This window comes from Bombus impatiens, unplaced genomic scaffold (assembly GCF_000188095.3).
Source record: "Bombus impatiens unplaced genomic scaffold, BIMP_2.2 scf_0647, whole genome shotgun sequence".
Classification (NCBI taxonomy): Eukaryota; Metazoa; Arthropoda; class Insecta; order Hymenoptera; family Apidae; genus Bombus; species Bombus impatiens.
This window is the reverse complement of record NT_177066.1, coordinates 734,721-757,841: the sequence shown is the minus strand read 5'-3', so window position 1 is coordinate 757,841 and position 23,121 is coordinate 734,721. Positions and strand designations below refer to the sequence as shown.

Genomic DNA, 23,121 nt, shown 5'->3' with positions numbered 1-23,121 from the left:
TATAAATATTTATTTTTTTTTACATATTCGTTTTTCTCAAAGTTTTATTTTTACTCAACTTTATTATACAAATCTGCCTTTACATAACTTACGTGACAGATGCTAACATCCAGGTACTATGTCACGAGGTATCTTGAAAGACATTTTTATAACTTATGGAGCATAAAATGTCTGTAATATCAGATTGAAGAGTTCTTTTTCTCTTTCGTCGAATGAAATATTTCGTATTTTTAATATAATTGATTATGTGCAAGCAATACAGTTCATTAAAGCCTCCACGAAGCAGGCCATAAAGTGCATTTCATGTATTATTAACTGTGTATTACATATATCACCATATTATTAACTTTGATAATAAATAGCATAGTAACATTAATTTTTCTTAATAAATGTTGGTTCTTTTCTAAATATGTGCACACATTGGGACACAACATTTGATATAGTATATTCAGTAACTGTTATCGTTTGTTTAAGATATTGACAAAATTTCTAAATTTCTGTTGGGCATCTGCCATCTGTGCTAATGTTTCCTCCATCATATTGCGCAATTTTGATAAATCGGGCATTTTATCGCACGATTCAATATTTAACAGTTCTGTAAAGAATTGCTCCCAAGCAGCTTTTTTAGCATACCTGTATTTTTAAGTAAATCTTTAATGTATCATACCCTTTACAACTTTATAACTAAAAAATACTTTTGTTTAAATATAAATACCTTGGTATTTTCGATGTGATAAACCAACGACCACCAATATTCGAAACTCTCATATAATTACCAAATAGTAAGCAATGGCTTGTCGCTGCTAAACAATACAGATCAGTCTGATACGTCCATGGTTTTCCAGTTTGCATTTCGATACACGTAAAATCTTCTGTTTTTATGACCTGAGTAAATGTCGTTTTTTCTGGTAATAGACTCATATCTATACTACATCCAAAATCTATTAACTGTATCGTCGGCCTTACATCTTCCGTCGGTCTAAAATTATATTTATAAATGTAACACGGTAGATTTGTTTCATAAAATATAAATATATCATGTAAATATACATACAAACGCATTAAGAGAAAATTGTCTGGTTTAATGTCTCCGTGGATTATTTGACATTTGTGTAAATATTCCACAATTTGCAATATTTCAATCGTGAAAAATATAGCCAAATGTTCTAACAATGGTTTTCCCGTGGTAATTTTTATTTGATTTGTTACTGCTAATAATGTTCCAAATCTGGAATATTCTGAAACTAATACACTACTATTATTCGCGACGTATGCCATCGAGACATCCATAAATCCACGTAACTAGAAAAAGAATTATTATTTATTATTTATTAAAGTCGTTATTTATGAATACTATAAATAAATATTTTACCATATGTGGGTTAGTAAGACGATTTTTTATTTCCCTAGTGATATAAAACTCCCAAACCCAAGCAGGTTTTTGAGTTTTCAGGGCAACTATTTGACCTGTTTGCAAATTCACTGCTTTGAATACTGTACCGTACGTTCCCTTTCCAAGGCACTTTCCCAAATCGTACGCTTCAGTACCTAAATACGTGAAACAAGTAAAGGTAAGAAGTATCGAAACAACGAAAAAATGTTTCTATCTGATGTTTTTACATCGAAATACACTGACCAAGCGTAATCATACTAGAAGGCACAAGCTTATTTAAGTTAATATTTAATCTCACATATCCCTCTGCATGATATGGCTGAGGAAATTTTATTTTTTTTAAAAGACCAGTTATCAAATTTCTATCGAAAGGATTTATATTCCCCGAAGGTAATTGGAAAGTTTCTTCCTCAGCTTCTTCCATTGGTTCGTGGTGCTCTTCACATTCCATTGTATCAACTTTCTCTTTTTGTTCTATTTCGTTAAGTTTAAAATTAATTGATTTTCGTAGATCACAATTCTTCTTAATTTCAGAAGTAATTTGATCCACGTTACGTTGTACCGTACGCGGACTTTGAGCGTGCACAGCTTGAATTTGGGTTTGTAATTTTTGTTCGTAAGGTTGGTTTGCAGAAAGAGTAACATCTTTTATTTCATCTTCTCCACCTTGTTAGATAAAAGATCTTCCGTCATATACAAAGAATGTTACAATAAATAAAAAAATGTTAATATATTTGATTAAAATACCTCTAGTAATACTTTGTTCTTTTATAGGAACCAGATCTTCTTTTGTTAATGTAAAGCCCAATACAGTATTTCTTGTATGGGTACTGCTGCCAGAACTGCTTGAAATATATTCTCTAGTAGATTCTAGTATGACACTCAACTTGTCTTCAGTTTCTGCATTTGGTGCCTCTGAAGAGCTGTAAATGAGATATGAAATAAATATAAATTGGAATGTTGTTGTACTAATTAATTATGTAATTAAAAAGTTGCATACGGTAGAGGTGCAGCACACTGATTTGGATATTGTGAAGTTCCTTCTGCTACTTTGTAAGACTGCCTAAATTGATTAGTCATAGGTGTAGAACTTGTTAATTGTGTATTAAATGCTTCTGTGTAACAAGTATCATTATTTCCCGTCAATGGACTAATACCAAGACTTTCGTCAATATATACGTTATTTTCATCTGGTGCTTTTGGCGTCATATTTTCTTCTAGTGGTCCATTATAATCAACGACGATAGCATTTTCTTTATCTTCGGCACTTTCAAGATATTTAATATCTCTGCGATTCATTCCTGGAGACTTTATATACGGTAATTCGGGTGGCATCCTGTATGGTTTGCTAGTTTCAATGTCTAATTCGTTATATGGGGGATAATGAAGCTGCTTTTGAGGCTCTACATTTTGTTGTATTAAGGTAGATTCTAGCTGTGAAGGATACTGCTGATAAGCAATGTCATTGGGCATTATGGTGCCATAAACTTGTTGAATATGTTGTATGTGTTGATGTGCTTGGTGTGGCTGATGGTGAAGATGTTGATTATGTGATGGTTGATGTTGTTGAGGATGAGATTGATGATGTTGAATCTGACTATGAGACTGCAAGTGCGAGACATGGGGAAGAGTATGGTGATGAGAAATCACGTGAGCTTGTTGATGTGCTTGAATTAATTGTTGATGATGCTGTGAATGATGCAGTCGGGAATGAGGTTGTTGTACTTGTTGCTCATGTACTTGTTGCTGTAATTAATTATTTTAAGAATTAGTATAATAATTTCCTACATATAAAAATCTTTCTTTATATATAACTTATATTATACCTGCATTTGATATTGGTATGTATTATGTAATCCGGGATTACTATAAGAGTTTTGATGTTCTTGATTAGAATAACTTTGATGAGCAGAATAATTCTGGTGATTTTCTTGATCATTATAAGGTTGTATGTTATATCCCGAATGATGTTTGCTGTTTGACATTGCATGCTGCGTCATTGAACTATCCATATGTATATCAAAAGATAATTTGGTCTTGGCATCTGAAATTCTAGGTGTCATAGGAGTACGAAAATTAGGCGTTGTAGGTACTGTATCCGGAGAGCGCCACATGTCTTGTACGACTGACATTGCTTCTTTCGTATTAACGGTAAGGCTTTGTCCGAGTAAATGTTCTTCAGGCTCAGTGTTTAATGATGATGTATGATGTTGATGCATAAAACTAGACTGTAATTTTTGTTGCGAATTCAATTCTGCTTCCATTCTCTGAGCTTCGAGTCTTTCTGCTTCGATCCTTTCGGCTTCAATTCTTTCTGCTTCTAATCGTTCTAATTCACGTTGCTCTGCCTTACGCCTTTGAGTTTCTAATGCTTGAGTTTCAGCTTCATACTGCTGTCTTTGGAGTTCTTGTTGTTCAGCTTGAAGTCTCTGTCTATCCAACTCAAGTTGTTCGGCTTCCCTAAGTTGTTGTTCTACTTTCCTTTGTCTCTCTGTTAACTCTTGTTGTTCAAATTCTTGCCTCTGTATTTGCAATTCTTGTAAAGATACATTGTGTCTCTGATGTTCAGATTCAAAACTTTTATGCTGCACTTGATGATCTGACACATCATGCTTTTTATCTAAAGTTTGTGCTCTATAAAATATTGATCACAATTATTCAAAATAATTTTATCATCTAAATAATTATTAACAAAAATAAATTACCTTTGTAAATACAACTGGGCTCTTACTTCCTCCATACTTTGATCCATATTATTAGCATAAACTAATTCTTTGGGATAATGTGGCCTTAATATAATATTTGGATTTGGAGGATCTGGCACAAATACAGGCACAGTTAAATGCTCTGGGTATTTGCTACCATCAAAAAAATATGTATGGTTTGGAAATAATCTTAGATTGTTTGCATCAAAATCATCTGGTTGATCCTCGTGAACTAAGATTTAAGTAACAATAAAATGCATAAAAAAAAGCGATCTTACGCATTAGTAATATTATTTTGTTGTAAATAAAATTGCACCTTTGAAAGCTAACTTTGTACTAGGTGTCATTAACGGATATCGTCTACCTCCACCATTCCATGGGCCAGGTTTAATTGTATTTTCTTTATGTATTGTATCTTCTACTGGTACATGATCTAATATACTTGAATTTTTCATTTCAGCTGGCATATCATCCTATAGAAACATCTCGATGTATTTCTATACTACCGTATTTTGAATATCTTAATACTTTTATACCTGATATACTTGTATCCTGGAATTTGGCCGAGTGTGATGCATCGTCGATGGAATTTGTGGAACTGTACCAGGAAAGTGTTCGCGTACTCGATGTCCAGTACGTATACTACCAATTCTTTTCCCAGCTTTTATTGCTTTTAAAGAACTAAAAGCCTGACGTTGTTCAAGCAATGATACTTCATTACGATCATCCGTACGTCCTAATGTTTTACGCGCAACTGCGAGTTGGAAGTTTCTACAATGGATGAAGTGCATGTTATTGTGTTAATAATTTTGTTAGTATTTGTATGTTTTGTGATTAATACTTGTGCGCATAATCTAATTCGTCTTGTGGTTCTGCTAAGGCAGATAAACCCATTAAATAAACTTCATCGGCACGTTTGTAATCTTCTATCTGTTCTAATTCAAAAGCCCATGCCCTGTACATATCTGCAACCATAGTCCCAATTCCATTGTTATGTAAAAGTTGATACAATTCTAATGGATTTTTTTGCATACTTATCTGCAACCAAATGCTTATTTTATAAAATAACAAGAGAGACATTTCTTTAACACAAAATATGTTTTAAATATCTTACATAATTAATCCAAAGACGTATATATCTACGATCTTGGTGATATTTGGTCTCTTTTTCAAATATAGCTAAACATTGTTGCAAAAGTTTCCCAATATGTGACTCATGTCCACTTTTTGGGTAACTTTGTTCTACCCAAAGTATATATTCATACCAACTTTCTAAAGGATCATCTCCTTCATAATTTTTTATTGCATCTTCATACATCCTAAAAATATAACATGAAATTACTATTTTAGGATATAATGAGATAATCATGATAAATTATAGAAAAACTTTACTTTGAAAACTATTAATTTAATCATAATTCAATAAAAGGAATTGTTAACTGTTAAACTCACTGTTTTTCTTGTAAGAGTAATTGTTGAACATCTGCATCCTCTTGTGCCCTTAATGCAGTTCCTAACTGTGCAGCATTTCGTCCATAACGTAATGGTTGAATATTTTCTTTACAAAGCGCAATAACCGTAGCAGGATCCATTCTTAATTCTATAATTTCTTAATTAAATCACCTTATATTCTAAAAATAAAAAGATTGAAATAATAAAAAGTTGATAGATTATTTTTTAAATGTCTGTATTAAAGGTATTTCAAACTGTATTCAAAAATTGGAACAATAGAAATACATGTTAAATTTTAAATGACTCATTATTCAGTGTGTCACAATGCAACATATTAGTGATTATATATTGTTATAAAGTGTGAGAATGTAGGAAATCGAATAGATTTTAAGTCCGTAAGTACTTAATCCATAAAATGTATTCAGTTAAACATAATGCAAACAGTCATTCAAGCTATGAAATAGTAGGGCAAAGCGTAAGCAACGTCTTTTTAGGAAACACTTAACCTTTCACACGTACTAAAACTTTGCATAATATTCTTCGAATCGCGGCGGACCTTCAAATTTGAATAAATCTAGTCTTGATAACTCCAATAAGGACGCTATCAGTCTAGGTTAGGTTAGTTTTTCATTTAACGGCTACGGCCAACAACGGTTTTTCACTGTCTTCTGCTACGCTGTGCTTTAAATGATGCAAGAGTTACCGTCCCACTAATCACGAATTTTAATTGGATCTACTATGCGAAATAATTGAGAACTGATGCAGCCAGAGATTTATCGTGCTTAATATAGTTTTCACGCAAATCTCTGTTGAAAATTACCAATAGGACAGCTGTTGCAGAGGGACTTCGCATGATCTTCGAACTTCCACTTCGTCACTGTTTCTATAGTAACTTGGCAGATTGGTCCAAAATTGGTACGCCAGTGATCTTATCTTTTTCCTTTTTATGATTATTATGAAAATTCATTTCAAATCATTTGGAAGTTTCATTAAAAATTTTTATTTATCAAGACATATCATTTAAAATACACATACTTACGTATTATATATAAGAGATAGTATAAAATTTACTATATCTTCATGCTGCGAATGCTATTATTAAATAACTTTGACTCTCATTTCATTGCATAGAAATCGATTTCTTTTTACTTTTCAGCATGCGGCTCTAACTTTCAATTTTAATCAAAACAAATGCAATATGAATTCTTTATACTCTTATATACATTTTTTACGAGAATTAACAAAATTATTAATGAAATACAACTATAATTATGTACTCTTTTATACATTTGTACAGTACGCGCTTTTTCGATTAAAAACATTAATTGATACAAAATATAACTGGATTATTTTGTCTGACTTTATTCTGAAGAATTTAATAAAACAATTTTATAATGAAAAGAATTATTATATAGACTGTAATTCTTGTTTATTGGCAAACATAAAATATGTTAGAATTACTACACCAACTTGGTTTTATATATGTTCTACAGTATCTATAAAAAAATACAAAGTTTTAGTTGTACCCTTAAATAACACTGATGAAATTGAAATATTTACATCAAATACTATGAAATATAATATAGAAAATGCATTGCATTGCACTATTGATAAATGTTTTTTATGTAAGTACAAAATATATTTTAATGGACAAGTAATTATGAGAATTTGATAAAAAATCAATTTTTCCAATCTTTTTCAGTGCCAGCAAAAGATGACACTATTAACTTTGCTAGAGAAGCCAAAATTTCTATGATTTCTAATCAATATGAAAGCACAGATAATTTAATAAGTACTTTATTAGAAAATTATTTCTCTGAACCTAGATTTTTAAGAAAAAATGATTTATTTAGCATTAATATAAAGGAATATATATTGGACCAAATGTATTTGCATACCAATCCTTTACTGTCTGTAATATATTTTAAAGTCAATTCTATCATCAATGATAATAGAGATTTTACAGATAGTGAAATTTCTTATATTTTATATGGAGAAACCACACTCATTCAGGAACCGGATATACATAGTTATCTACCTCAAAAACATTTTATTTACAATCAAACCAAAGAGAAGTATGTAAACTCGTATCCATCAAGTTTAGCAGCACCTCTGGAACAATTAGAGCGTTGCATTTTGCCATTTATTAATCATGGTAAAGATTAATGTTTAAATATCTAATTGCATCTAAGTAATATAAATTAGATATTAAATGCTTTATTTCTTAAACAGATATACAATTATCAATAAAGCCAATATTTCTTATTAAGGGTGCACAGGGTTTAAATAAACGTAAATTAGTCCAAATATTGGCTGAAAAAATAGGTTTAAACTTTCTTAATACAGATTTTGCTGAAGTTCAAGCTTTAACATCAGCAAAGACAGAGGCTAAATTACGTATTGTACTGCGTAATGCTGAACAATCTGTACCATGTATCCTGTGCTTAAATAATATAGAGGTACTTTGAAGATATTTTTGTTAATTTATTTGCAAATATTCTAAGATAGTACTTGTAGGTATTTGGAAGAAATTCTGAAGGTCAAAAGGATGAAAGAGTGATATCAACCTTTTCCAACGAAATAAATTCATTATATAATAAATATTTAAGATATCCAGTTATTATAGTAGCTACTACAAATGAGTCTGATATACCGGCTGAACTAAACAGAATTTTTATCGAAACGATTCACGTGAAACATCTAGATCAGAATGAAAGAACGAATTTAATTTCGTGGTTACTCATGAAACGAAATCTCAATCATCAGGTCAATTTATCAAAAATTTCTGGGATGTGTTCTGACTTTCGATATTCAGACTTATCGACATTAATACTCAATGCCGTAAAATTTCACTGCAAAGATAGTACTAAGAATTTGAAACCATTAACACTTTTACAAGAAGATTTTGATAAAGCTTATGGTACACTTTTAATGCTGTAAAAATAATTATTGTTTACAATATATCAGCTTTAATTCGTTCAATTTCATTTACAGAATACATGCAATCGATATATACAGATTGTAAAGGTGCACCGCGTGTACCAAAAGTTTATTGGGAAGACATAGGTGGTTTAATGAAGCTGAAACATGAAATCATGCGGCGAATTCAGTTACCTTTGATGAACACTTTAGGATTCGGACAATCTGGTCTTCTCTTGTATGGACCACCAGGAACCGGAAAGACGCTTCTTGCTAAAGCTGTAGCGACAGAGTATCAGCTTCACTTCTTATCAATTAAAGGTCCTGAAGTGTTGAATATGTATGTCGGTCAAAGCGAGAAAAATGTTAGGCAAGGTAAAGTAATGAAAATACGTATTAAACATATATCTGAAAAATAAAAAATGTAACATCGTAGTGTTCGAGCGGGCAAGAGCAGCAGCACCTTGTATAATATTCTTCGACGAATTGGACTCGTTAGCACCCAATCGTGGACGAAGTGGAGATAGCGGAGGTGTAATGGATCGTGTGGTATCCCAATTACTCGCTGAAATGGATGGTCTTGACTGTTCCAGTAGTATATTCATTATAGGAGCCACAAACAGGCCGGATCTGATTGACCCAGCCCTTCTTAGACCTGGTCGATTCGATAAATTATTATATGTAGGGATTCATTCCGATCGTGATTCACAATTTAATGTGTTAAAGGCACTGACTCGTAAATTCAAATTCCATGAAAATGGAGAAGAATTAGAAAAGTTAATATATCAATTACCTGAACACACAACTGGTGCAGATTTGTATTCTATCTGTTCAAATGCATGGCTGAACGCTGCGCGAAGAGTTTTAAGTAATTATCACGATAACTCTAACGATATTAAATTGGACGAATATGTTAGCGTAGAATTGGAAGACTTTTTAAAAGCCGCACACGAATTGATTCCATCGGTTAGCAAGGAAGAAGCAGAAAGATACGAAAAAATGCAGATAGAATTATCTTCTGTATCGTGATGTACCCAATTGTCTTTTAAGCATCAGGTAAAACATCTTCCAGTCTTATAAACGACATGTTATTTTTATTTGGAGAAATATGTAAAATAATTTTTACAACGAATAATTCAATCAAGAAAGATATCTACCTTCTATTCTAGGTATTGCACCAAACGGTTCATCTTACATGCTAGTGCGCGATAGAGGACGTAGTAGTACCGATTGATTTTTTTCGAGAGAACGGTCTTCAAAATGATTGTAACACGTTACAGTACATACCAATCTCAAAATAGTATACAATGTAGAAAAATAGAGTAGCTGAATTCATCGAGTACCTATATCGGACTACGAAATTTTGTAACAGAGGCTAATAATTCTTTTCGCAAATGGAATTGAATGATTATTTTACTACACTTGTTAATAAAGTATGTAAATAAACATCTATTTTTGTTAAATATAATCATTGTGTAAGTTTGTAGGACAAATCGTATCCATTTAAATGACCGTTATTTTATTTATGAAACAACGCTATTCACATTCTTGCATTTTGCAAGCGCAATACTGTGATTCTTGTCCAATTTTTTTAAACATTTTAATTGCCTTCTCCAAAATATACAGTCTAATATAACGAATTGTTCCTGTTTTACAGGCGGCATTTAACAACGTACTTCATTCGATTACAGAATAACGACATTCCTTTGGTATGATCGCGAGGTAGGATCGATTCCAATGTAATTTGTCCACGACATTGAAGTGTGCTTCGTTTTCTTCATCGTTCACGACGACAATATTTAATTATTACACGGAAAGAATTAAGTCTTTCTTTACAATTGTTAAGATATGACTTGATACGACAAAGAAAAGTCACAGAATTTCAAAGAATCGTCGTTAACCGTAAGTTCAATTATCTTATAGGGAGAGGCTTTACAATTACGAGTATTTTTATTTTTGAACTTTCGTAGATTACTCAAATCAAAACTATTAAAAATAGTTTCAAAAGCAAATCGCATGATCCTAGTATTCGGTTCTTTCTCTTCACACTTTTCTTTCTAAATATAATTAAATATCGATTAACAATTTTCACCTCTCATGCATCGATGGGTCTATTCAGTGCAGTCGAAAATTATTAAAACATAAGTATCACATTTGATAAATAACGCTAATCACTACATGCGATCGACGAAACATTTCATACAGTTAATATCAATTCTATGGAGCACATGAAAAATATTCAAGGGTATTTTGCATCGGATTGGAACGAATATAACTTGCGCGTAGTTAAACTCGATTTATATATTATATGTATATGAGGTATTATTTCAAATATTTTGTAAAAATTTGATCTGAATATTCCTTTTCTCAAGGAACAAGCAACGACAAATACATATGTGGATAAAAAAGGGAGAATCGTTTAAATTAGCTTATTAATAAATTTGGCCACTGTACAATCGTGTAATTGCATGCAGATGCTCTTTTTAAAAATGTATATATAAATCCTTGTCTTAAGTATTTAGATTGAAAAATGTAGTTATTGGAGAACTACGTAGGGAAACATGTGGTAGCAATTTTCGCTTGCATCGATCGCGGGAAACGAAAGACTTTGTACTCAGCGGCCGCGAACTATTCTTGTAAAGTTCAAAACTCTTACTTACATTTGTAACATTTGTCGCGTCTTCTCGCAGTTTTAAGCAGTCTTCTTCTATTTGTATTGATCGTGTATATATGTGAATATGTGTAAGGAAAAGAAATACACTGGTATTTCAGAATATCTTCTACGAAGATTGTTTCGACATATGGTGCGTGCAAAAACGATCGAAGATATTGCCGATTAACTAGGCAGGAAATCTTTGTCGGCTCTTGGTGCGTGTATTGCTCGAATATCCAGATATCTGAGCTTGTGGGGGGGAAAAAACGATTTTTTCCAGTAATCAGCGACAGCAAGTTTTACACGTTTCTACTTATAATGTACATTAAAAGTGCGGCAAGTAGAGCCAGTTACGATTCTTCTGTATTTAATCCTGAAACATACAAAATAAGGAAGAGACTGTGACTAAATCTGGTCTTTGTAAAAGAAGAAATGCGATTACTACTTTTTTCTACCGTATCAAATTTATTAGTCTATCATGTATTGACTTTTTTTTTTTTTTTTTTTTTTTCTTTTCAAGGAAAACACTATCGTTCAATAGAATTATGAGGTAGTGTCCATTAAAATGTGAATAACACGATAATCTGTTGCTGCTTTTTTTTTAGGTTTGCACTTTATGCATACCTGGTCAAGACGATTTCGTGGCAAATTCGTGTAGTATGTCACAAGCCATTTCAAGATTGTTCCTAGTAATACCGAGAGCTCTAATCACGGCGTCTTGTGCGAATCCGAGAGCCGTCAGCTTGGAAATGTGTTCGACGTTCACGTTCTCGTATGCCGCGGATTCTGGCTTAGAAGAACCGGTGGGATTGTCCTTACCTCTCATCAGGGCGGACAATCGAGCTGTATTCGCTTCCAGATTAATGTTCCTCACGACGTGTTGTCTCGTACCGGGTATCACGATCGTGTTCTCGTAATGGTGATCCTGTCTGTTGTGCTCTTTGCTGGTTGCTTTTGGAGGTCGTGGCACCGACAATGGTGGTGGAACCGGTGGCACATTATTGCTAGACGTAATTTGGCTGGTCATCGCCGAAGATCCGCCACTGATACGACTAGATTTCTCAGGTAAAGTCGGCGGTGGTTGCTGTTGCGTTGTGGACAAATGATTTCCTTGTGATCGACGAACGTGACTTCTGACTACTGTAAATGGTGCAGAAGGTGGCATTGGAGACGGTGAAGAGGCACGATGTAGCATATCGTACCCTGTTTCGGAGTTTACTGGTAAAATAAAACAAACATCGATGTTATAAAGCAACTTAATTAGACAGAATAGAAAGGAATAATTAACATCGCAACAAATTCTGTTTCTCTAAATTGTTTTACTTTTTATTGCTTACTGTTATTATTTTGCTGATTGTCAGTATTAGAATTGAATGTCGTTTGAGCTGTCGATGAAGGTGGTGGTGGAGCATTCTCTTTTGGAACAGTTAACAGACGACCATTCCTCAAATGATTATTTGGCGTGGGGGATGGAGAGGGTCGTCGAGGAGGTAGCGGCGGGCTTGGCACAATTCTTCGTGTCGAAACTGGCGAGTTTGTTGGACTGGAATCTTCTTCTTCATCCGAATCGTAACACATCAATCCACAGTGACCATTACACAAATCCATGATTTCCTAAAACATTAAAAATAAACGAAAAACATGCATTAATATCTATGACATAGGCCAACAGAAATAAGATTGTTTTAGTCTGATAACGTTTGCTATTATTTAACGCAAGAAGACGCATAATTGCGTAGAAAATATATTTTATTCGATTCTGATTTTAAGTAATGATAAATTTGTTAATGATTAATAAAATTCTATAATCGAATAAATCTTTTTAAAACTATATTGAGTAAACAAGAATCGTTTAAATTAATATAAAGAAAAAGAATGTAGCAAAAAAACCTGTATGAGAAAGAACATCACAATTAAGAACGAGCATAATTACAAAGCGATAAAGCAGAAGGTCATAATGCATTTATTCACTTACCTGCGTTCAATGAGTCAAAATAAATTTCCTTCGGCTATGTACATTATCGATTAGTTTTCGATCATGCAGCGGGCAGAGCAATGGACCCAGTAGATAACATTATGAAATAAAGATAAACGATCATGCGAACGATATAACGATGTAACACCTTGGTTCATTTTCAGTAGTTCCCTGTTGCTGGAACACTGATTCAATAGGCGTGGAAATTAGAATCCAGCAAAAGGGATGCATGTATACAATATGCAAAAGTAACACGATGTAATGATAATACAATTTTATTAAAAAAAAAAGAAAAGAAGATAGAAAAAGAAAAAACGAAAAGAAAACAAAGAACATATTTCTCAGATCCCTAATATCTTACAATGAATAGGAAGAAATGTACGCTACAATTTGTAATGTTTATGAATTATTTATTTTAGACCTCTTTCATTGCTGGATATGCACAGCATGAATGGATCTAAATGACTGATCAATTAGCAGCACTAGTCATTGTACAAATTACGCTAATGGATACACGTGAACGCAGTAAAAAAATCTATCTTTAATTTTAAGTTTTTAGTGCAACATGTCGTAGACTTTGTTTACTATCTATAGATTCGTAGATATAGGGATACGTGATACTACGCTTAAGAAATTATTACTCCCCTTTTTTAGATTACTAACTGCCAATTTATACCTTAAAAAAATATAAATTTTATTTTTATGGTGAATTCGACTTTTTAATTGCTCTTGCATGCATCAATGCATACAGGATCTACAGCAGTAAGGTATTGAAAAAAAGGAAAGGGAAGATGATAACGTATATACCACAGCATCAAACTTCGGCATGAAGTGCTACCATACAATCACTGGTATAACTCCTTAAAGTTCATTTTATGCGTGAATAGAATAAATAATAAATATTTTAAAGTAAAGAAAAATAATAACATCTTTTCCCTGATAAAGATGTCGCATGTTATTACATTGTTTCTATCGCCAACAGGTACATAATTAATTCTAATAAAATACAACGAATGAACGACTGTTCATCCATGGGTTACGTAGCATTCCTATTGCTCGATGTAAGCAACGTCATTTCCGTTGGAAGATCACTCTGTTTTATATATCTGCCTCTTATTTCTTAGTACTACAAAAATCACTATTTCCTTTTGTTCTATACTTTTACCATGTCATTCCTTATATTCGTGAACATAATTCGATATACACATTAATAAAAAACCAATTAATAAAAAGAATTTAAATTTATATCAAACAAAACACGAAGCGAGGAGTGTCGAATCAAGGTCTCGTTAAACGGATTTCAGTTACAGCGAAAGATTTCCTAATTGTGCGGACATAACGCAAGTTTATGAACGGGTTAATACTCTGTTGAAAAAATATTGACGTTACAAATCTCTTATTTAATAAATAATGCAATCATATGTAGAGATGAAGCATTCTAACTTCAAGTCTTGTATGCATACACCACAAAGAAGACGCTGCCAGCTATACATTGGCACATGCATTTAAAATATGATTGGTTTCTTGATTAGTCGCGAGCAAAAACCTTTACTCTATTGTACAAATGTGATCCATATGTAATTATTATCGTAAAGTTGATATGGGCATCGACTACAATGTTATCTCTAAATATTATCTGTTTGTCGTAAGTAAAATGTACGTTCCATTATTTTAACTAAATCGTTGCACAGCAAGTACAACATAGTGATGTGTATGTTAAACGGTACGAAGAGTGTGACTGAGTGCAAACGCAGTTGTAGTAATGAAACAAGAACGGTGACTCGTACAATAAGCCCTCGATTTTGTAATGCAAAAAAGCAACCTACCTTAGGGTCTCCATAAACCGGAAGATTTTTTGTAAATTGTGACACATACAAACAAGTAATTTAAAAACACATGTTAGTTTAAATAAACACGTGAACTGTAAAAAACATTCATATTAATCGTTTGTAAACTTAGGCTTTCTCAGAATTATTCTGTGAATCATTCTATATACAAATAATGCAAAGAAAAAAAAAAAAGAAAAAGAAAAATGAAAAGAAAAATAGAAAATACAATTCCAACGAAGCTTATATAGAGACAAAAAAGTTGGTCCCTTTTTACATTATTTACTTTCCGAAATATTAACTTTAGTAAGTTCGTCATTATATTTAAACTTGCATACCTCATAAAAGGTATCACGTTTGATGATAATTCTATAAATGACATGACATGACAATCGTACAAACTCGAGATCTCACATGAATTGCATGAAGCATTCTTTAAAAATGGGGTGTGTTGCTAGAAGTTGTTATACATAGAGCACACTTAATGTAATGAGGGTAGGTGCTACTCCTAGTCGGATACCTCGGTGTCCGGGTCAAGATCCCGTGTGGGAGTCGACGCATTACTAGCAGATGCTGATTGTGTTCCCGGTCGATGTGTTCTTCGTGGATCGAACGGATCGATTACTATTTGTTCAGTCCCTTTAATTTCAGCTCGACAAAATGGACAACCTTGTCCCTCAGAATCCTACAAAAGTATTTACTTGTTTTTATTCTTACGGTATTTTCTTGCAAACAATTCGAAAATATATAGATTAAGTAAAATATTAATACCTGCCAAGCTGTGAGACATGGAGTACAAAGAAGATGTCCGCAAGGTTCTATCCTCACATCTTTGTCATTCTCTGCACAAATTTTACATAATTGGAATGTACTACCCATTTCGCAATATAATTCGTACTGTTCTGCTGTGACTTTTATGTGTTCTTCAGGAGTGGGTTGAACTGCCCATGTTAAATCTGGATTTATATTACGGCCATCAGGGTATAAGTAGCTAAAAACAAATTATTAAGTTTAATTAGAAATTTTAAACTAGTAATTTTTTATAAGTAAAGAAATAGTGTGCTTACAATCCTTCCCTATATCCATCTAGCAGTGCTTGACAAAGACTTTTATTGTGAGGTATTGTTTGGAGGATATCGCCATCCGATGTAACATAACCAATAGCCCACTGTCCTAACCTCGTGCAACTTAGTCTGAATACATAACTTCCAGGTCTAGTACTACAATACTTTTGTAAACGTGCTTTCACTTCGTCATAAGTAAGAAAAGCTACGTATCCAGGATGTGTCACAGCCAGAATTTTCCAGTTACGAAGAAGTGTAGACCATGGTTGAAATAACCTATAATAATAAGTAAATTTATTATAATTATATAAGACAAATCGCTTTCTATGTTTACAAACTTACCTCGTAAATACATCGAATTCAAAGTTTGAGATATAATCATTGCACGTGAGATCTATCGTCGACTTTAATGCCATGGCTTGTAATCCAGAACTTATTGGATGAACTTCGTTTAACTTGTCTTTGAAAACTTTCCATGGAACCAGCGTACTGAAAACATATATAAAAGTGACTTTTTAGTAATATATGTACAAACAATACCACTCCAATAATACGGTCCTAACCTAACAACTAACTGATATTACATTATTTACAGCATACACAGTTATTGTAATCTAGATCATTATAATTAATAAAAATGAATTTGATGTCATTTTTCCTTGTTACAAAATATTGAGTAACCGGTTCGCATACAGGTGCATATTGCGCCTGTATGGGAGCCAATAAAAGCTGTAAGTTCATAAATGATACGCCAGTGTAAAGACAGAGCTCTTGGAGTGCAGTTCTATCCCTAGTTTTCTCTTTGCGACATTTGACTACATATTGCTGGTAAGGTTCATTTAGTTTCCCTTACAAACGTTATATTCTCAAGTTTCATAATCATTTCATAAACACCTCCATTACATCGCACAAGAAAATCCAAAATTAAAACAGAATGATTAGGCGCAAAATATCACAACTCATGCAATTCATTGAGGTTTATCCAGTGAACGACAGATGGCAATCGATTTAAGCTTGCCGTAAACATTGTCAAAAAATATTCACTTCATCGTTTTACTTTATTCTATTTAATACATTATTTCAAATATGATTAACTTTTACTGCGATTATGAAAAATATTACATAATTCGTACAAACAGCACAAGTTTACTCGGTTGAAGTACCATATAGCTTATCACATGTAATCCAAATAATCAGTTGATTATAATACAATAAATAGAATGATGATTTTACGTTTTGTTAAGTTACAAAATAAATACAAATAGTGCTTATATAAAACTTTTCATAATATAAGATGTAGTGTTTGTACTGAAAAATTTCAGGAACATAGTTGTGCGTCTTTATTGACTTCCTCACCCATATATTGTACAACGAAGAATGAATATTTTAAAACTACTACTGCCGGTGGGCTTTGTTCAAGTCAGAAATTTTTCAGGCACGTACTACAAGTTTGATATCAACTGTTTCCCTAAACCTGTTGTTTCCCTGTTGCAAGAAATGAAAAAGCTTATTTATATAAAAAAAACACCATTACGACAATATTATTTTGGAAAAAATATCATTTTTGATATAAACACCAAAATCTAGTCATTAACTTCTAGGTGTGCTTTCAAAGAATCTATCTCTTCAAATATTTATTTCATTGAATATTCAAATTTCAACATATCCGGAAAGTCGTGACGCAGCGTAAGTGAAACGACGTACGTCTCACATATCATCTTTACTGAATGCTCGCAGTATCACAATACAGTGTTACACAGATATGCAATAATATCACACAAGAATATTGTAACAATGAAAATAAGATTGTTATAAATACCCCGCTAAATAACATATTCAACTATCATGCTAAATGTAACCTTGTTGCATACGTGATCGATATTGTCTCATGTTGATGGCAATACAATCTACGCATATCTCAAAATCACGAATTATCGTTATATGGCGTAAACATCATTTAGAATGAAAAGCTTTATAATAAAAGATATACCTCTTATATTTAAATGTTAAAAAGATGAAAAGGATGAAAAGTACAATATATAATTTTTATTTCGTGGTGTGTTTTTTGACATTTCTCTCGATAATAATAACAGTGACAAAGCTCAGTAGTAGTAATATCCAATTTACTAATATTATTAAAAAGTATTTTACTTCCCCATGTTTGGTATGTGCTTTTAATATCCTGAATAATTCACTTGTTATGTAAATTACATTTTTAGAATTCGTATTAGATTTTTTTAATACATACATTGAGATATTTTAAACATCGATCGAAATTATTTCAGTTATAGCAGCAACTATGAGTGGGAACGATAATTACAAAGAAGCGAAATCGATTTACGATTTCACTGCTAAATCCATAAAAGGTGAAGAAGTTCCTCTATCCAAGTAAGTAATATATTATGTGTTCATCCATGTTCAGGGACGTGCGAATATATTTTTTACCTACTTACAGTTACAAAGGTCACGTTTGTTTAATCGTAAACGTAGCATCAAAGTGCGGCCTTACAGCCACAAATTACAAACAACTGAATGAACTGTACGATGAGTATGCTGACTCTAAAGGTAAGATATACAAATTATATCCGTTTTATTTTCCGAAACGATTGTTGAAAGATCGTGCTTTTAGGTTTACGAATCTTGGCGTTTCCCTGTAACCAATTTAATGGACAGGAACCAGGAGGTACCGAAGAAATATGCAGTTTTGCCGATCGACAAAAGGTATAGGAATGCGAATCTCTTAATCCGATGAACATTCTACCATTTTGATTTTTATTAAGTACACTATTATATTTTGCTTCAGGTTAAATTCGATATATTCGAAAAGATTGACGTCAATGGAGACAAGGCGCATCCTTTATGGAAATATCTAAAGAAAGAACAAGGAGGAATTTTGGGTGATTTCATAAAATGGAACTTCACAAAATTCATCGTGAACAAAGAAGGCAAAGTGGTTGAACGTCATGGTCCGAACGTGGATCCCAACAGTTTGAAAAACAATTTCGAAAAATACTTCTAAGCATTTTTCTACTATTATTTAATATATATGCAATGATTTTTATTAGTAGCACTATTTGCAATCAATCGATATCGTTAAGAACGATATATGGACTGTGAATTATTCTTATCCATTATAAGCTTTTAGATAAATAGTTTTTTTATTCAATGAAGTTTCTTATTTAGTTATCGAATATTGCACATCTTCTATTTGTAAACAAGTGTTGTAAGTATTGATATTATATCAACGAAGAAATAAATGTTATATCATCAAAAGATCGCGTTTTCAGCACAAGAAGATAATATACTTTATACATGTATAATATATGTACTTGTTACAACGTTCATTTATTAAAATTTTTCATTTCACTACATTTATAGCATTGTTTCGTTTAAATGATTTTACATTTTAGTCGCACATTTTATCAAAAACAATGCTTTGTTACAAGCTTTTCTCGGCGCGTTTTACTTTGCCTCTTTTTATGGTGGCAAATGTCTGTCCCGCGCACTTTTGCGCTACGTCACGAAATTCCTGACCTTGTCTATTTTTAGCGTCATTAGTGTCTTTTATTTAGCCATCAATCTGCAACCCTCTTCTCTCCATCTTTCTTAACATAGTGAAAATCAAACATAGTCAGGCTTGATTCGATGTCACGCGATTTTGCCTGATACGCAACAGCCTGCCCAGGGAAACTGATTCAACGTCCTGTGCTTGGAAAAATAGGTCAATGTATCCCAGGCAGATTCGAGTAACACGATGACATAATTACAGGCCATCATGTCCCCAGCGGGTCAAGGCGAATACTCAACTCGGTCCGTGAAATACTTCTCTACCTATAATGTCCCCCCCCCCCTTTTCCCTTTTTCTCGTAACGCATTTAAAATTCATATTACGAAAATAGACACCTGGCGTGTTCGAATAAGAGGATGAAAAAGAAATAGAAGGAGCAAAAGAAGAAAGAACTACGATTCACGGAGTTTCGTGTCCTTCCTGAATTTCAATCCTGAGCCGCTTTACGTCATCATTAAACTGGGTCACGTCCTCTATTGCAGGAGTACTATCTCGGAATTGAATGTTCCGTGATATATCTGTATTGCACACGCGTATGTATACATCGGCGATGCGTGGCCAACGTACAAAACGAAGCTGAGAGATACTACCGCTACAATTAGTCGTCCTTGCTTGCCGACCGATCCAAACCTCACCTCCATTCATAGATCGCTGCTTTTCCAACGTACCTATCTTTCCATCCGTATGATGTTTTCGATTTCTGTGCAACTACCGCTCCAAATTTAATCGTCAAATCTAACGTCAAATAATTTTACTAATCTTTCATATTTTATAACATCAGGGTAATAGCACGGCTCCTTTTAACAATTTTAACTCGCGATCGATTCTGCGCTGTTATAGAGATTTTGTTAAGGCAGGTACTAAAAATATCGTGCGGTAATATATTAATGATTAGATGACTGAGAACGATGCGATGGTAAGAATCCACGAGCCATCGTTATCACGCAGCTCTTTCGAAATTTATATATCTTAGCGGACAAAAGAAAATCCCGAAATGATCGACAGATAATTGTATTGAACCTTAAAATCCAACAATTCTCAAATTCTCAAATTGATACGGAATTTTGTTCCAGAATTTTACTTTCTCGTTGTTCCATTTGCTTTAACGATGGACGTAGCGCAAAAGGGCAACACGACCCGAACTTGAAATTTGCCTGCTTCTAATTACACCTTTCGCATTCACGAGGTAAAGTTTCTAACCATCGATGGCTAAATGTGATTACGCAATAGACAGCAAAAATATACCCATGGAAAATGTCAGTGGAACGATCGGAGTACATAGCGCGTTTCAAGGATGGTTCGCTTATTTCAAAGGTTTTGCACGCTCGTGTGAATCCGTCGGCTGATTCCCTTGACGATGGATGCCTGTGTTAATCGTATTATCGGTATTATATCGGGTATCACAGTCATTGCTCTACTAAGCCAAGGATGGTTTTAAAGGCGCACACAGAACTACTACGCGTCGTGTGTCCACGCGTTCTTTTATATCCGACCGATATGTAATTAACTTTCAAACACATGCTTGCCTTTAACGTGTAAATGCATCATTGCGTAATCGGTAGGCGCTTTAAATCTCCAAATTATATTTGAAAAACGAAAGAAACAGCTAAGAACAACTAGGAAACGCGGTACTTTACTGCCTGCAAGCATATCGTGTATATAGCATCCCACGGTTAAGCTCTGCAATTATTCCACACCTTTCTACCTCATCGGGAGACTCTTTCGTTCGAAACAATTATCTGCTCGTAGATACGAACGACGCCAAACTCCAGTCCTCTCGCCGATAAGAGATACGATTTACCGAATAAACGAAAGGAAGCAAACACTTGGCTGTTCTGATAAACGTAAGTAAAGAGTAGGATCCCGGTTCGTGGACGCGGCCACACCGATTCGTACAGTTCGCTCCGCTTAATTCGCTTTAATCGCGACGTCACGTCCCCTTCCTTCCGCTTCGGCTCACGTCCGGATGCGAGCTTAACTGGCCGACTACGAAAGGGGAGGAGGGTACAGACCTCTTTGCTCGTAACTCTTCAGACACGGATAGCTGATACGCATCGGTCCTACTCTATCAATGCGGTTCCAACCCCTGCCGACCGGAATTAATATAGTATCCTCCGCTAACAATAAGTATCCTCCGGGACGAGCATGTCTTGCCTTTCACACACCTCCATTTTCCCACCCACGCCGTTAAACGTCGCTAATGATTTTCAACAGTTTGCCTGCCCAACCTATTTTCAATACTTGGTCATTCGTGGGTCTCCTCGAACGAAGCTAGCGCGTTTCTTCGTCTACCGGATTACGACGATTCCTATCTGCTCACCTTCTTCACTCTCGTTCTCTTCTTTCTTCGATTTTATTTCATCTCCTGTGTTCGGGATTTTACTACGTTCTACGCGTTGCACGCTTCGGAACAGAAAATGTATTTGTTTAGCGAGTTATATCGCGTAATTCTTCAAAGTTTACATTGCCTTATTCTGTGCGAAAGTTAAAAAGGAAGGTCGAGTCGTAAAGCTACCCCCGCAAAGATATTTGTATATCGGTCATAAAAGAAGCGTTTTTCATTGCTTGGAAACGCAATATGGTTGCAATGATATTTTCTTTTGTTCCATTCGATCGAGGTCTTTTCTCTCGAACAAGAGACCTTCGAGGGCGAGAGAACACTGCATCGTACTGTAAAGTCGAACGAGGCTCGCAAACGCGACATATTGCATCCGCGTCGACGCCCTCTTTTCAAGACATCAGATCCGCTGTGCACCTGATACCCGATATCTCAAGAATAAACAGAGGCGTGCAAACATCGGGATTCTTTCCAACGGAATTCCAAATATATCGATCGCTTCGACGTCGCATCGGTCGAATTAACGCGTTCCTCTCTTTCTACCTTTAGTTTTAGAACGGATGCCGTAAGTCGATGATTCACGCTCTTTCTTCTGACTCTATCTAAACGTTTGATACACCGCTACGCCGTATAAAATATAACGCACGAAAGTCGCTGTGAATATTGGCCACTTTGTCCCCGAAGAGGACAGAGACTCTGGCGTTCAATTATTTTCACCAGAGGGGAAAAGGGAACCGGAGATACGTTAATGAAATAATCGTAGGAGACGAAGAAACCGGAATGTTCAACCTCGTTGAATTCCATTCTGCCTCACCACTTTTTTCTCATATGGCTTTCCCAACCCACATCCGGATGTATCGTTATAAGTATACATCGTAGTGAAAGAGCAGAAGAGAGAAGATTCTGCCCCCCAGCTCGAGCCAGCACAAAGTACAATCCTTCGCGACTATAGATTACAGAACGGTGCAACGAATCCACTACTATCCTCCCATCTCCTCTCTCTGTGTCACGGATAGATGACTTCGGTCTTCTTTTCGATAAAAGCTCATCCCTTGCCACCGTTTCCGGTATACTCGTCATTAAAAACATCCATTAACAAGTCGAGGATACGTTCGCACGCGAAACGTGGATTTCATTTCGTCCGAATACATTAGCGTGTTACGAATCGATGCGCCGATAAAGGAAAACACGAGTTTGGAATTACAGAAAAAAAAAAAAAAAAAAAAAA

At 34.2% G+C, this 23,121-nt stretch overlaps 4 protein-coding genes across 10 annotated transcripts in view; 2 read left to right on the top strand and 2 right to left on the bottom strand.

Annotated features, from left to right (window-relative positions):
* Positions 1-12: 12 nt before the first annotated feature.
* Positions 13-6,474, bottom strand: LOC100745706 (serine/threonine-protein kinase pakA). Of its 5 annotated transcripts, none has more exons than XM_033322600.1 (15): positions 6,371-6,474; positions 5,551-5,729; positions 5,213-5,417; positions 4,940-5,136; positions 4,635-4,869; positions 4,415-4,571; positions 4,099-4,330; positions 3,220-4,027; positions 2,394-3,139; positions 2,141-2,316; positions 1,637-2,059; positions 1,373-1,548; positions 1,055-1,302; positions 716-979; positions 459-633 (listed from the first exon to the last, which is right to left on the bottom strand). In XM_033322600.1, the coding sequence occupies exons 2-15, from the start codon at positions 5,688-5,690 to the stop codon at positions 459-461; spliced, it is 4,182 nt and encodes a 1,393-aa protein (XP_033178491.1). In that variant the 5' UTR covers positions 5,691-5,729; positions 6,371-6,474. The 5 variants fall into 5 exon arrangements, with proteins under 5 accessions (XP_024225656.1, XP_033178491.1, XP_012244993.1 ...); XM_012389570.3 differs by lacking the exon at positions 6,371-6,474 and adding an exon at positions 6,070-6,212; XM_012389571.3 differs by lacking the exon at positions 6,371-6,474 and adding an exon at positions 6,057-6,198.
* Positions 6,324-9,937, top strand: LOC100750047 (peroxisome assembly factor 2). Its single transcript, XM_012389573.3, has 8 exons — positions 6,324-6,465; positions 6,707-7,175; positions 7,253-7,705; positions 7,783-8,009; positions 8,068-8,470; positions 8,545-8,844; positions 8,906-9,525; positions 9,639-9,937. Exons 2-7 carry the CDS (start codon positions 6,749-6,751, stop codon positions 9,496-9,498), a joined length of 2,403 nt encoding a protein of 800 aa, XP_012244996.1. The 5' UTR covers positions 6,324-6,465; positions 6,707-6,748; the 3' UTR covers positions 9,499-9,525; positions 9,639-9,937.
* The window catches only part of LOC100745466 (E3 ubiquitin-protein ligase CBL-B), a 17,201-nt gene continuing 3,621 nt past the window's right edge, over positions 9,542-23,121 (bottom strand). Inside the window, exons 2-8 of one of the 2 annotated variants that reach the window (XM_003492129.4) lie at positions 16,330-16,476; positions 15,991-16,263; positions 15,695-15,914; positions 15,444-15,608; positions 12,460-12,736; positions 11,747-12,340; positions 9,542-11,495 (exon numbers count right to left, since the gene is read on the bottom strand). In XM_003492129.4, coding sequence (XP_003492177.1) covers positions 11,751-12,340; positions 12,460-12,736; positions 15,444-15,608; positions 15,695-15,914; positions 15,991-16,263; positions 16,330-16,476 — 1,672 coding nt within the window. In that variant the 3' untranslated portion in view covers positions 9,542-11,495; positions 11,747-11,750. The remainder of the gene's footprint in view (positions 11,496-11,746; positions 12,341-12,459; positions 12,737-15,443; positions 15,609-15,694; positions 15,915-15,990; positions 16,264-16,329; positions 16,477-23,121) is intronic. The other variant, XM_012389576.3, reaches the window with a different exon arrangement.
* Positions 16,664-19,260, top strand: LOC100745584 (probable phospholipid hydroperoxide glutathione peroxidase). 2 transcript variants are annotated; one of them, XM_012389583.3, is made up of 6 exons: positions 16,699-16,815; positions 17,310-17,422; positions 18,273-18,375; positions 18,443-18,552; positions 18,617-18,708; positions 18,791-19,260. In XM_012389583.3, the coding sequence occupies exons 2-6, from the start codon at positions 17,365-17,367 to the stop codon at positions 19,004-19,006; spliced, it is 579 nt and encodes a 192-aa protein (XP_012245006.1). In that variant the 5' UTR covers positions 16,699-16,815; positions 17,310-17,364; the 3' UTR covers positions 19,007-19,260. The 2 variants fall into 2 exon arrangements, with proteins under 2 accessions (XP_003492178.1, XP_012245006.1); XM_003492130.4 differs by lacking the exon at positions 17,310-17,422 and having other exon boundaries at positions 16,664-16,815.